The sequence below is a fragment of the Uloborus diversus genome, chromosome 3 (genome assembly GCF_026930045.1).
Source record: "Uloborus diversus isolate 005 chromosome 3, Udiv.v.3.1, whole genome shotgun sequence".
NCBI lineage: Eukaryota > Metazoa > Arthropoda > Arachnida > Araneae > Uloboridae > Uloborus > Uloborus diversus.
Window position 1 is genome coordinate 36,669,088 of NC_072733.1, and position 13,415 is coordinate 36,682,502.

Genomic DNA, 13,415 nt, shown 5'->3' on the forward strand with positions numbered 1-13,415 from the left:
TGATTAGTACCCTTGAATGTCATAGCAACTAGGATATTTATAGCATGTATTCCAAATGTGGTAGTTTGTTATCTTGGTATAAACAGTAAACTCCCTATAATCCGCGGAATTGTGTGGCACAAATATCGCGGATAATGAAAATCGCGGGTAAACAGCAAAAAGGCTTAAATGAAGGACAAATAAGGTAAAAATTGTCCTTTCTCAAAACCTTAGCTATGTTGATGCATAATACTTTCTTCAAACAATGAAAATATACACAGTGCAGTAAGAATGTTTTGTATTTGTGCACAACACAACTTAACTTTAATCAAGAATAAGTGTATGTACGATGAAGGAAACACAATAAATAAATAAATAAAATAAAAACAACCAAGTTTAAATTTACAATTATTTGACAGTCATTGGTATTTGTTTTGTACTGCGAAAACACATGTTCCTCAGTGTTGATTGACTCGCGGATAATCGAGAGATTACTGTACGCTCCCTCAACCACCGTCTAAAAGATAATTAAAATTGTTGGTAACTGTTTAGATGTTTCTTTTGCTAGAATGATTAGTAAATAGACTCATGAGTTTCATGATTGAATGACTTTGTTTTTTGAAATATATCTAGATTTGGAAAAATTGCATTTTCCAGTGCACCATTTTTTCCTGTCATTTGAAACAAATTTTTAATCTCTCTCTATCTCTCTTCTTTACCCTGTGGCTTCTTATTAGTAGCCGTCGTTACTTGTTCTGTACTGAATTTCATTAATTTCTAACATGTGTTTTTCTATTCTCTGATGATCTCATTAGTTGTATGTACTACTTTAAAATCTTTTTCTGTTTACATAAGAGAGACGTGTTTTGCTTTTAGTTGTTAGCGTTAAAAAGATGGTTTTGAAACATTAGTCCCGCTTGAGCGAGAGAGGTTCAGCTGATGTTAAAAAAATATTAACACGAAAAAGTAGGTTCGATTAACTCTGGATGAGCTTTTTTCGTTAATTTGATAAAATTTACTGTTTGTTGCAACAAAAAAAAAGTATGATTTTAGTAAAAATAAAAAAAAAATATTTTTCTGTTTTTCCAGATGATGATGCAGTATTTGGACCCGAAGAAACAGTTAGTCCGGTAGGAAGCATTCTTTCACTTAGGGGAGGATGGCTAAAAGCGGGTAGGACTTCGTATGCCCCCCCCCCCATGGTGTGTAAGCGGCCATGCATACGTATGTCGTGTTTACATGAAAACCCCCAAATTTTAATCCGTCGCAGCGAAGCAGCAGTGAAGCGGCATGGCGCAACCAGGTTTAAAATTTAAAAAAATGATACATTTCTAAAAAAACGAAGTTTTTTAACTTGTGATTAGTCGAAGATCAGCATCTTTTTTTGATTGTCAATAATATTACGTTATTCTGACACCATCCACCTACAAACTACGATAGTCATTTTGTTTGTTTCTTTTTTAAATTTAAGGTTATAATTACTGAAATAAAAAACATGACTTCGGGCAAAGTGGATATAGGATTTAATCATATATTTATTTAAAAATTTCTTGACTCGTGTGCTGACTTAGATTTTCTATTTCAATAGGATAAGTATAACTTTAAAAAGTTACTTTTTAGGATAACAATTAATTAGTCTGTTAATTTAATCAGTTATTTATTTATGTTTTATAAACAAATGTGCTGAATTTAAATTGGATAAGTACAACTTTTTTATATATTTTTTATAATGGCAGATAGCTAGTCAATTATTTTAATCATTTATAACTTCATATTTAATTGGGAAATGCATCAAATCAAACTTAGTTAAGCCTACCCGCTTTGGGCTTTTTGGAAGGGCAAAGGGGCTTTTTCAAATGTTTGCAAAGTTTGATAATAAATAAATATTGGGTTTGAAAAAAATGCAAAAATAACTATTGATTTTGAAGTTCAAAAGCCATGCTAGGAAATAAAACCGAAATTCTTGCGATAAAAATCCAAAAACTACAATTTACGAGCATTCTTTAAAAACCTACCCGCTTTAGCCCACCCTCCCCTATATATTCTTTTTATTTTAATAATCATGTTTAATACAGGTCATAAATTAAGTGAAAGTGATATTTCTCGTTTTTATGAGTTGTGAAACATTATAGTAGTTTAAACTTTAAAACACTTTTAACTGATTTTTGTTTTTACATTACATTATTGTCAGGCGGAAGAGAAAAAAATTAATATAATGAAACTTCCGGTCGTGCTACTATTTTGCAATAGTTACATAAGGTTTTTAAGGTGTGGTAATTTCTGAACAGTATAGAAAGATAATGATTAAAACACTACTTTCCTTTAATCTAGAGATCTTCACCTGATCAAGTACCAGCCGTGGGATTACCAGATTATTCTGTCGTTCCTGTAGTTGGCCCACCTGTAAGTATCCATATATATTTTTTTTAAAGCAATATTTTCTTTATGCAATCAAAATCTTTTCCAAGTAAACTTAATAACATGCCATGCTTTTAATAAGTCAAACACTTATTGACAGTTCAAAAAACAACTCAAGACGTAGGGTAGACAGGGGCACGTTTACACAGTGCCCTTTATTCAAAACGAATTATAACTGGAAAGCCAACAGTCACAACAGATTGATGCTGCTTAATAGCAAATATCCTCACAAGTTTTTGAGCATCAGTCGAGCTTCGGTTTAGCATGCGGATAGAAAAATGTTTTCTACCGAGTCAAGAAAATTTTGAGTTGAACGTTTTGAAGCTCATTGTGTCTAAATAATGCTTAGTTAAGAAAGAACAAACATATAAAAGTTGGCAGAATTTTATACTTTTTTGAGAATTGTATTTGTATGAAATGTAATGTTATTATTATTATTATTTATTATTATTATTTTTTTTTTTTTTGCAAGTTAAAAATAAATCCAAACTTGGCAACGGAGCAGGTTTACGCGTTGACGTCTGAGCACCTTTATATATATACGCAAGTTCTTACTGTGTTACTTATTGGCTTTACTACACTGTGTTGTGTGTGTGTTTTACTTCTAACGTGCCCTGACGCTTTTTTTTTTTTTTTTTTTGCTTCGAACTGTCTCAAAACTTTTTAGTACTTTCAGGCCTTTTAGTTTGAAAAATCACCATTTAATTTTCAATAGAGTTACAAATTCGTATCTTATAGTTTACAATCATGTACTGCAGTCTTCATGCCCGTTGAGCTTTTAGTTTATACACTATTCAGCCGGGAATAAATTTGCTTTATTTTAACGATGGAAAGATGTTATGTTCAAAACACTAAAAGAACCGCGTTAGGTGTCATAATAAATATGCGTTAACGTGCTCCGTGTCCGGGGTACGTTTATGCAACCGACTTGGACTCAAAAATATTTTTTTTTAACGGTTAAAAACACCAACTGAGCAACAACTGGATATACTAATGTTGACTCCATTAACTGCTTCATAAAACGGCAATGTCTAAAAATTCCTAAGTTAAAACATAAAATTTAGAAAATTCATTGAAAAAAATCCGCGTAAACGTGCCCCGGTCTACCCTACTCAAAACCAATCGAGCAAAACAATTCTTAGCTCATCATGAAGGAAAATCTCCAACCATTTTCCAACAGTAGTTGTTTAATAACAGCGTCATTTGATTATGTAATTTTAAGAAAAAATTTTGGACCAATAAAACAAAACAACTGTTGGAGAATAGCTTATAACCATGAAATTTACAAAAAATATGGTGAGCCTAACATCTTAAAGGTTATAAAGGCGTCTCGCATTCAATGGCTAGTCCTGCATATTTTGATATGAAGATGCGTTCCCTACAAAAATAATCACCTTCTCCAACATTGAAGGAAAACGCCGAAGACGAAGGCCCCCTGTCAGATCGCTGGATGGGATTGAAAATGATTTAAAAGTATTGGGAGTAAACTGATAGAGGGCTCGAGATAGGGCATTGTGGGGAAAACTTGGAGACACGGTCTTGGCCAACAACAGGCTGTAGTGTCAGCGAAAGAGAAGAAGTTCGATTATGTTGGAATGTAAAGTTAGTTAATCCAATGTAACTTAACTTCACCATGATTGAGTCTGTGCCAAATAACAAACGCTTATCATTCCTTGGTTACAATATCCATTTTTATTCTGGCTGTCAGTCTCTTCCTTTCGTTAAGTAGAGTACCCACTCATTGCTTGCCTTGGATCAGAAGCTTCAGGTCTACGTATCTCTAGGTATTCTGTTGACATGTTTGACTTTTATATTAACTTAATCTGCTGTTTCAACAATTTTATGTCTACACCAGTATTTTGTAACAACATAATAAAATTATATTGGTTTATCTTGTCTTGCAATTAAAATTAAGCAGTCTGAGTAATTTATGCATTTATAGTAATGTAGCGCAAGTAGTCATAACCTTTGCTCGTTCAAAAAGCATTATTTCACAACAGAGTTCATTTTTCAAGTGTGTAATTGTGGCTAAGTGTGAATATGTTTGATGCATAGTTACCTGGTTTAGTACAATTAGCGTTTTAAGAAATTTTTGCTTTTCTTAATAACAATTTGAATAATAAACGTTAATGCAGTGTTAGAATAATATTGTAGTTATTTAATTTTAAAGTTGATATAATCTAAATTTAGTATGAATACGCACAAAAAGAAAATCTATAGAAAACGGGTTAATTGAAGAACGTTGGAAGTATAGTAAGATAACGAAAGTAAAAGTAATAACTAGAATCAAAATCATGTTAATCATAGATTAAATGATTCTTTTTTCCCTTAAGGGATACAGCGGTGAGCCAGGTTCACCAGGTTCTCCAGGAGGAAGGGTAAGTTTGTTTACATTACTCAAAAACTTAGAAGGCAATGCTGACAATCGCAAAGAATACTTACAGTGTGATCCAAAAAGCATAATAGAAAGTAAGCAAACGTTGCGGGAAAAAAGCCAAACTGTAAGAGCATGAAACCTATTTTATTCAATAAAGATGCGGATGACATTTAGCATACAAGATGCTCGAAATATCTACCGCCCCTGACTATAGCAATATAGAGCCATTTTTGAAACTCTTTATAAATTGTCGGAATGTGTTAAGACTATTAAGTGCATCTATATCCCTACTGAGGGTCGATTTCAGGTCGTCCAGTAACTCAGGGGGATATCTAAAGATTCTGTCATTGATGTAATCCCATTAGCAGAAAACGCACAAATTTAAGTCTATACTCTATGGAGGGGAAGGGGCGCTCTATCTCATGCCCCTTGAATTTCTCTACATCTAATGCAATCAAACGCATCATCAAATGTCGTCTCAAGTAGTGATGTGCCGGATCGTTAAAAAAGTAGATCCGCGGATATGGATCCGGATTATTAGTGTCAAGATCCGCGGATACGGATCTCAATTTTTTTTTAAAACCCGAATCAACTACCCAAGGGTAAAATTTGCTAGGCAAGGTATTCCCGTCAGGGTAATGGCACTGTTTCTTTAAAAAAATGTCATCAACGCGAAAATATAATCAAGACTATGATTTACTCTTTAAAGAAATCTCCGTTAAAATTAAAGGAGAGTTGGAAGGATTGTGTCAGCTTTGCATTAATGCTTAAATAGAATAAGAAAAATTATTTTTAGCTTGCTAGTTAGATGTAGGATACAGGAGCAAGAGTGTAAAGCTGCTTCTGGACATGAGAGATTTTTTCTTTTTTTTTTTGCATTTTATTTCAGTATAAATGCAGCGCTGACCCATTCCAACCAACTTATCCCGACCGACGAAATAACAGAGCCGGGAACAACTTTACAATCAGTAAATAGAGATTTTAGTATCACTTTTTTTGAAGGATGCCAAGAAAAACCAAAATGAAGAATAACACAAAATCCAAATACATAACAAAAACCAATATTAAATAAAATAAAATAAAATAAAAAACACGTCCCTGAGGGCCGACCTCATATGAAGATGAATTTCACGGGTCAGAATACACATTGTTAACAAATATGAACTGACAGCAGATAGAAAATTTAAATCATTGAACTTTTTCGTCTTGTTTACCGACTATGAAATCTCTACCAATCACGCGTATAAAAGCTTAGAATTGCATTTAGAATTTACTTAACAACTACTGTATATAACTTGGAAGTTCCAAATAAATATAAAACGCTGAAAACTTCGTTCCTTCAATTAGCTCCAATATTTTTAACGTACGGTAAGTTTTTACTACCATAATCGCGAAAAAAGTTTAGATGGCTTTTAATTAATATCTCCGACTCTCCGGTAATTAAAGTTCTACAAAAACGAGGGTAATCTAAGCACACTTTCGATTAAGTCAGCTTTTGAACGAAAAAAAAAAAAAAAAACTATCAAAATCGGTTTATCTGTTTAGGAGCTACGATGCCACAAATAAACACACATATACACCTTTTTAAAACTTATTATACCTTCCTTTTTGCGACGGAGGGTACAAATTGGCCTCAAGAATGATACCTAATAATTTAAATAGGGAATAAAAATGAATTGAAACGGAATTTAATAGTCTTTTATTCAAATATTTAAGAATTTTTAAAATAGAAAAAATCCGTTTAAGACCCGTCAAATACGGATACGGATACAAATCTTTATTTTCCCTCGGATATCCGCGGATACGGATACGGATATCCGGAACATCACTAGTCTCAAGCCACGTTAAGACATCGGCAGTTCTCTGGGAGTACCTCTCACCCTGCGTGCATCAGTAGTGGAGTGACATATAAAGAGGGCTCGCTTCATGGCCAATTTCACTCTAGCAACTCTCAGTAGTTAATAATTGACAGTTCTGGGACAACGGAGGCGTTGAGGCGTTAACGCCTCCGTCGATTCCCACCTCCGTCGATTCCCACCTCCGTCGACCACCGCCCCCCGACCTTGGGGTTGCGCTGCCTCCCCCTCCCCACAACCGGGGCCGCCGCGAGAACCCGTAGAAGGTGATGAGGTTTTTTCGCGCGCTTTTTTTTTTTTTTCGCGCATTTTCGGACTTAGAATATTTTGAACTTGTTGTCATGACAACCAGAGTTTTAGGATGGCAACTTTTAAGAACGTTCGTGGCGCCATCTATTGAGATTTTTTATTTCCAGACTTTGAATAATTTCGACGAATGGTTGTCAAGACAACCAAAGTTTCGCGAATTTAATTATTTTTATTTTACAGAGTGTTGGGAATCGAACACCCAAACTTTGAGTTAGCAAAAACGTATGCTAACCACTATGCTATATTTTCCATTACACTTTCAGTCTTAATGTGAATCTGTACCATGACAACGAATATTACAATTAAATTAATTTTAAAACCATCAGTTAATTCACTCTTTAGTACTAATCATGGCATGTCATTAACTGAATTTCAGCTCATAATTGAAACTATCATCATCATTATTATTATTTTTCATAATAACAAAGTTTTCACTTAAGTAAAGATTTATTTAAATACAACCCATTCGAGATATTAGATTTATTTCAATGCTTTGTGGACTTGAAATATATTTTAAACTTTGATTTTCTTTTTCATGCATTTCAAACTTTATCATTTTTATTTTTTCTAACTTGTTCATACATTTTGAACTTTAACGTTTTTTCCTGTCATTTAGCACTTTGATTATTTTTTTTCACTATTTTAGCGTTTTTCAATTATTTTCAGTCTTTAACTATTTTCTTGGCCTTTTAGTCTTTAACTAATTTCAAGCATTTCAGACTTAAATTATTTTTTCGTGATTTCGATTTTTTTTTTAGTATATTTTAGAGTTTGATCATTTTCTCGCTTGTTTTTACTTTTTCGTTTTTTTTCCGATATTTTTAAACTTAGAAATTTTTCGCAATTAGTGACAGGAATCGAAACCTCAAATTTTTCGAAACGTTATCATGTCTTCAATTTTTGCAATCATGTCAAACTTGCAATCAATTTACTCGTAGTAGTAATTAACACTTATCATTAACAAATTTTCACGGATTTTAAAAATTAACTTAATTAATTTTTTCCAGTAAGCAAATTGCGCACTCAAGTTACATTAAAACACTGCATATACGCTTCAAGAGTTTCATTGAATTTATCACATTCCATTTAATTAACTCTAATAATTACTTTTTCATTAATACTTAACTTAATCATTTTATCATACATTTATTCCAGTTACAAAATTATGCTTAAAAGTTATTTATTTTTCTTAGCACAAGAGATATTAACATGTTCCTACTAAAATGCTTTTCACTCTAGTTTGAGTTTACTAAAATAGCAACTCATTTACGATTTAGATTCATTTAATCGTCTTTGATTCTTTTTCATTATTATTATTTTACATTATCACATACGTTATTATTTTTATACATTTATCCATTTAATTTTCCAAAATCTACAATCAATTTACTCTTTGTATTAATTAACACTTATCACTATCAAATATTTTCATGAATTTTAAAAATTATCTTCTTAAATAATTTTTTACTGTAACCAAATTTCCCACTCAAGTTATATTTTATCACTACATATGCTTTTCATGAGTTTCATTTAATTTATCGCATTTCATTTAATTAACTCTAATAATTATTTTTTATCATCGATATTTAAGTTAATCATATTTTGATTTCTTTATTTTATTTTTTTTTCATGCAAACACTCTTGATGGAATAAAATAAAATTTTCAACTTTCATGAATTAAATCCCCTCTGACTATTTTATTTTACTTTACCATACTTTACTATTTTACTTACTGCGTTTTACTATTTATCATTCATTACAGCTTTTCCAAAATATTACTTTACAACCAACTAATTTCATTAACAGAATTTTCATTACAATTTATAAATTTCACTTTTATTTAATTATTTTTACCTACGGTAAAATAAAACACATCACATAAAAAAGTTAAACATCAATGAAGAACCCGAGAAATGTTAAAATTATAAGTCGAGTATCAAAACTTCATGTCAGCAAATTTTAAAAATAGACTTACCGAAAAATAATTTCTACTGAAATTCATTTCAAAACTTGGAATCAATTTACTCTTAGCATTAATAAACACTTATCATTAAGAAATTTTCATGGATTTTAAAAATCAACTTATTTAATTTTTTCCAGTAAGCAAATTTCGCACTCAAGTTACATTTTATCACTACATATGCTTTTCAAGAGTTTTATTGAATTTATCACATTTTATTTAATTATTTTTTGATTAGTATTAAACTTAGTCATTTTATCGCTTAGTATTTAACTTAATCATTTTCTTGCTTGTTTTTACTTTATCGTTTTTTTTCCCGTTATTTTTAAACTTAGAAATTTTTCACAATTAGTAACAGGAATCGAACCCACAAATTTTTCGAAACATTATCAGGTCTACAATTTTCATCCAACTAATTTATTTTAAAAACTTGCAATCAATTTACTCTTAGTAGTAATTAACACTTATCATTAATAAACTTTCACGATTTTAAAAAAATCAACTTATTTAATTTTTTTTTCCAGTAAGCAAATTTCGCACTCAAGTTACATTTCATCACTTTATATGCTTTTCAAGAGTTTCATTTAATTTGTCACATTTTATTTAATCAACTCTATTAATTATTTTTTGATTAGTATTTAACTTAGTCATTTTATCGCATAGTGTTTTTACTTTATTATTATTATTTTTTTTTTTCATACAAGCACTCTTGTTAGAATAAAACAAAATTTTCAACATTCATGAATTAGAATCACTTTGACTATTTCATTTTCCCAATAATATTTTACTTTAACAACTAATTTCTTTAACAAAATCGATATCATTTATTTTAGTCTTTATCCTTTTCGAACGATACATTCAAATGGACAGCTATACGTTAAATTAAGAAACTTAATCTAAATTTTGACAAATTAAGTTATAGCTAAATACTGACTAAAATTAAGTACAAAAGACTAACCTTTTTGGGGTGAAATCCCTCAAGTACCAGCTATCGCGAAGTTATTTAAAAACAGTGAATGAAATTGTAATAAGTGGATTGTTAATTATAACTCAATCTCACAAATTACAACTACATGCATGTTTTATTTGAAATCGCTGCATACGGCTGTTTGCCCATCGTCGATTTGCAGAAGGCGTGCCGTGAAATCGCAAATCAACGCGGCTGTTGAAAAAAACTCCCATAATCCCAAAGAACTTCCCATCGTCCACACTCACCGAGGCGAATTGAGAAAATGACTTTATCAATATTGCTATCTACCCCTTTACCGATAACAGATAACAAACCCCACGTGCGAGTATTATTCACCACCTGGCCTACGTCTTTCAAGTGATGTCACTGTTTCTGACCAATTAAAATTAGTTCACGTTTCTCAAATATCAAGCACATAGATCGACAATAGCCTGATGTCTGGTTTTCCAAACAAAATTTTAGATTTTAATTCGTAGTTTCGAATTAATTTCTTTTTCATTTCAAACTTATATAAAAAAAATTTCCAGCTTGTAAGAATATTTCTTTCAAAAACAGATTTTTGATTCAAAACAGTATTTTTTCAAACTTGTAATATTTTTCTACTTAGAAAATGAAATCAAAAATTTTTGTTTTCTTTAATCATATAAAATGTTTTTAAAAAATAATTTCTCAAACTTGTAATATTTTTCCACTAATTAAAAAAAAAATCAATTTTTTTTTTCCATCATATAAAAATAAATTTTTATTCTTACAACAATAAATTTTTCCGCAAAAATATTTTTTTCAAATCAAAATAATAATAATAATAATATTTTTGTAACATATTATTTTTTTTCTTTTCAATCTTTTTTTTTTTTTTCGCAAAACTATTTTTTTTTTTTCAAAAATTTTCAAACTTACAAAATAAAATTTTTTCAACTGAATCTTTAAACGAAATGATTTAATTAAATTTAAAACTCAATATCACTTTACTCTTAGTATTAATAACCAATAGCACTTAACCATTTACTCTTCGCACTCTAAGTATTAATTAACACACATGCATTATAAATAATAATAATAATGTTTAAGATACTTACAAATCATCCACTCAAGCTTTCAAATATCCATCTAGCATGTTATTGTTCATTCGTGTGAGGGAACTTGTAATAAAACTTTACTCATCAACCGAAATTATAAGCGAAAATATCACATTTTCAGCACTTAATATAATCCTACAATTAACAAATTGGTTTTAACTTTGAATTTAAGAAAAATAAAAACTATTACACACTTAGTAACATATCTATCGATGTATATTATTTCATGACAAATCACAAATAGGTGAGGATCTTTTATCGATCATGTGACCAACTAAGTTAAGAAAGAGCATCCTTATCTCATATGAGAATTTATAAGTCTTTAATATTTCTCTTTAATGTAAGTGTATTCATACGTACGAGTTTGTGTATGTGAATATAACTGTGTATTGTTTTCAAACCATTGACATGTTTAAGCTTTACGGTTCTAATTTTGACTTTCCACTTAGCATTAGTCGAAGTCCTTCGCATGTATTAAACTATAGAAATATCACAAAAATTATATTTTCATTCAGTCTTAATTACAAAACCATACAATAACATGAAGACAACACCGATAGTATAAAGATTACTTACAATAAAGTGCATATAAAGAATATATGTAAGAGTGATTTCAAAGTATAATCCATCAACCATATTCAACATCTCAATAAAAACACAAGTCTCTTTTAAAATGATAAACACAATTTATTCACACACACAGTAAAAGACAATTAAAAAAACTTACATCTTTAAGTAAAACTCTTCAAAACTTTCAAGCGTATTTTTAACATCGATTGCATCAAATAAATCAGACACATGACATTTTAAACATGGACTATCAACATTCAAAGTAACGAAGTCACGAGTCAAGTTTTCCCAATTAACATTAAAAAGAGCCTGTTCGAAAAAAGTGTCGAACTTCCGACCCCTTGTTAATGATTCACATCCATGCACGCTCATGTAAAAAATGAATCCATTTTTACAATCCACACATTCTTTTTTAGAAAGGTAGTTTATGTTGCATATGAGCTCATCAAATAGTCACTTACGTAGAGAATCAGCCAGTTTACTAACTTCTTGTGATGTATATGTGCTGATTTTATCACATCGACAATCACAGGGATATTTTTTCTCAATTTCCGGAAGGATGTACTCTTTTAGAGTATAAGTCATAAGTTTGTCTTTGACACTACGTGAGATACAAGGGGACGCGTAGCACAATTTGTCAAGCTGGCTTTCCAAAAGTAGAACTCTATCAGGTATCAACTGGAACACTTCTCGTTTCAGTTTGAACAATCTTTGCACACTAACACAGATGTTACCATTCGCACTCGACTCTCCTTTTTTATAACAAAAGCGAAATCACGGTCTTCGATTAATTTTTGATTTATATTTTTACGTAGGCTTGAAATTAGTGATCTCCACACATCTGGTTCTAAGGAAACACCATCCTTAGTTGGTCGAAGAATACCATCTTTCCCACACGTATATCTTCTAATATGCACGCGTGTACGTTTCCGAAAAGTATTCACCTAAAGTGAAAATACAATCACCCAAGTGTATCGTATCATCAGGCTGTGGAGAAGCCTCAGTGTTCATTTTCATGTTCGTTGCATCCCATCTGTTCATCTTCAGACTTCAAAGTTTCAGAATGATTTTCACCAGCGTTACTCATTCTTAACTCTCATAGGATTAAGAGTCACAATACTAAAACAACTTCCTGTGAACTTAAAAAATAAATCAAACTAGGTTTTAACACTAGCGGGTGAAGAAAAATCCTAAGTACATAGAATGAAATTTCACGACGTCTTTCAAAGCTCAGAATCACTCTGAAAATGATTCTCCAAACATCCACTATAAACCAATGAATATTCACTTTAACCAATGAGAAGTGTAAATAAATCTCCTGCTACTGAAGTCATAGAATATCACACGAACTTTTGAGCAGAATTGAGTTGTTTTCCACAGTATTCAGATTTTTAGAAAATGCTAACACTTTGACTTCCAACTTCATCCTGACCTACTACGAGTAATTTTAAGATGGTAGCAGGTTTTCACATCACACCGAATGCCGATGACGGTTTCGCATCTCGCGCATGACATGCTCAATCACGTGTAATTGATCATGTCAATTTGCATGAATTATTGTATGGTTTTGTAATTAAGACTGAATGAAAATATAATTTTTGTGATATTTCTATAGTTTAATACATGCGAAGGACTTCGACTAATGCTAAGTGGAAAGTCAAAATTAGAACCGTAAAGCTTAAACATATCAATGGTTTGAAAACAATACACAGTTATATTCACATACACAAACTCGTACGTATGAATACACTTACATTAAAGAGAAATATTAAAGACTTATAAATTCTCATATGAGATAAGGATGCTCTTTCTTAACTTAGTTGGTCACATGATCGATAAAAGATCCTCACCTATTTGTGATTTGTCATGAAATAATATACATCGATAGATATGTTAC

At 31.0% G+C, this 13,415-nt stretch overlaps 1 protein-coding gene across 1 annotated transcript in view; it reads left to right on the forward strand.

Moving 5' to 3' along the window:
- The window catches only part of LOC129218030 (collagen alpha-1(I) chain-like), a 106,893-nt gene that overhangs the window by 23,283 nt on the left and 70,195 nt on the right, over nucleotides 1-13,415 (forward strand). The window contains exons 3-5 of the mRNA XM_054852209.1: nucleotides 1,069-1,109; nucleotides 2,311-2,382; nucleotides 4,731-4,775. Coding sequence (XP_054708184.1) covers nucleotides 1,069-1,109; nucleotides 2,311-2,382; nucleotides 4,731-4,775 — 158 coding nt within the window. The remainder of the gene's footprint in view (nucleotides 1-1,068; nucleotides 1,110-2,310; nucleotides 2,383-4,730; nucleotides 4,776-13,415) is intronic.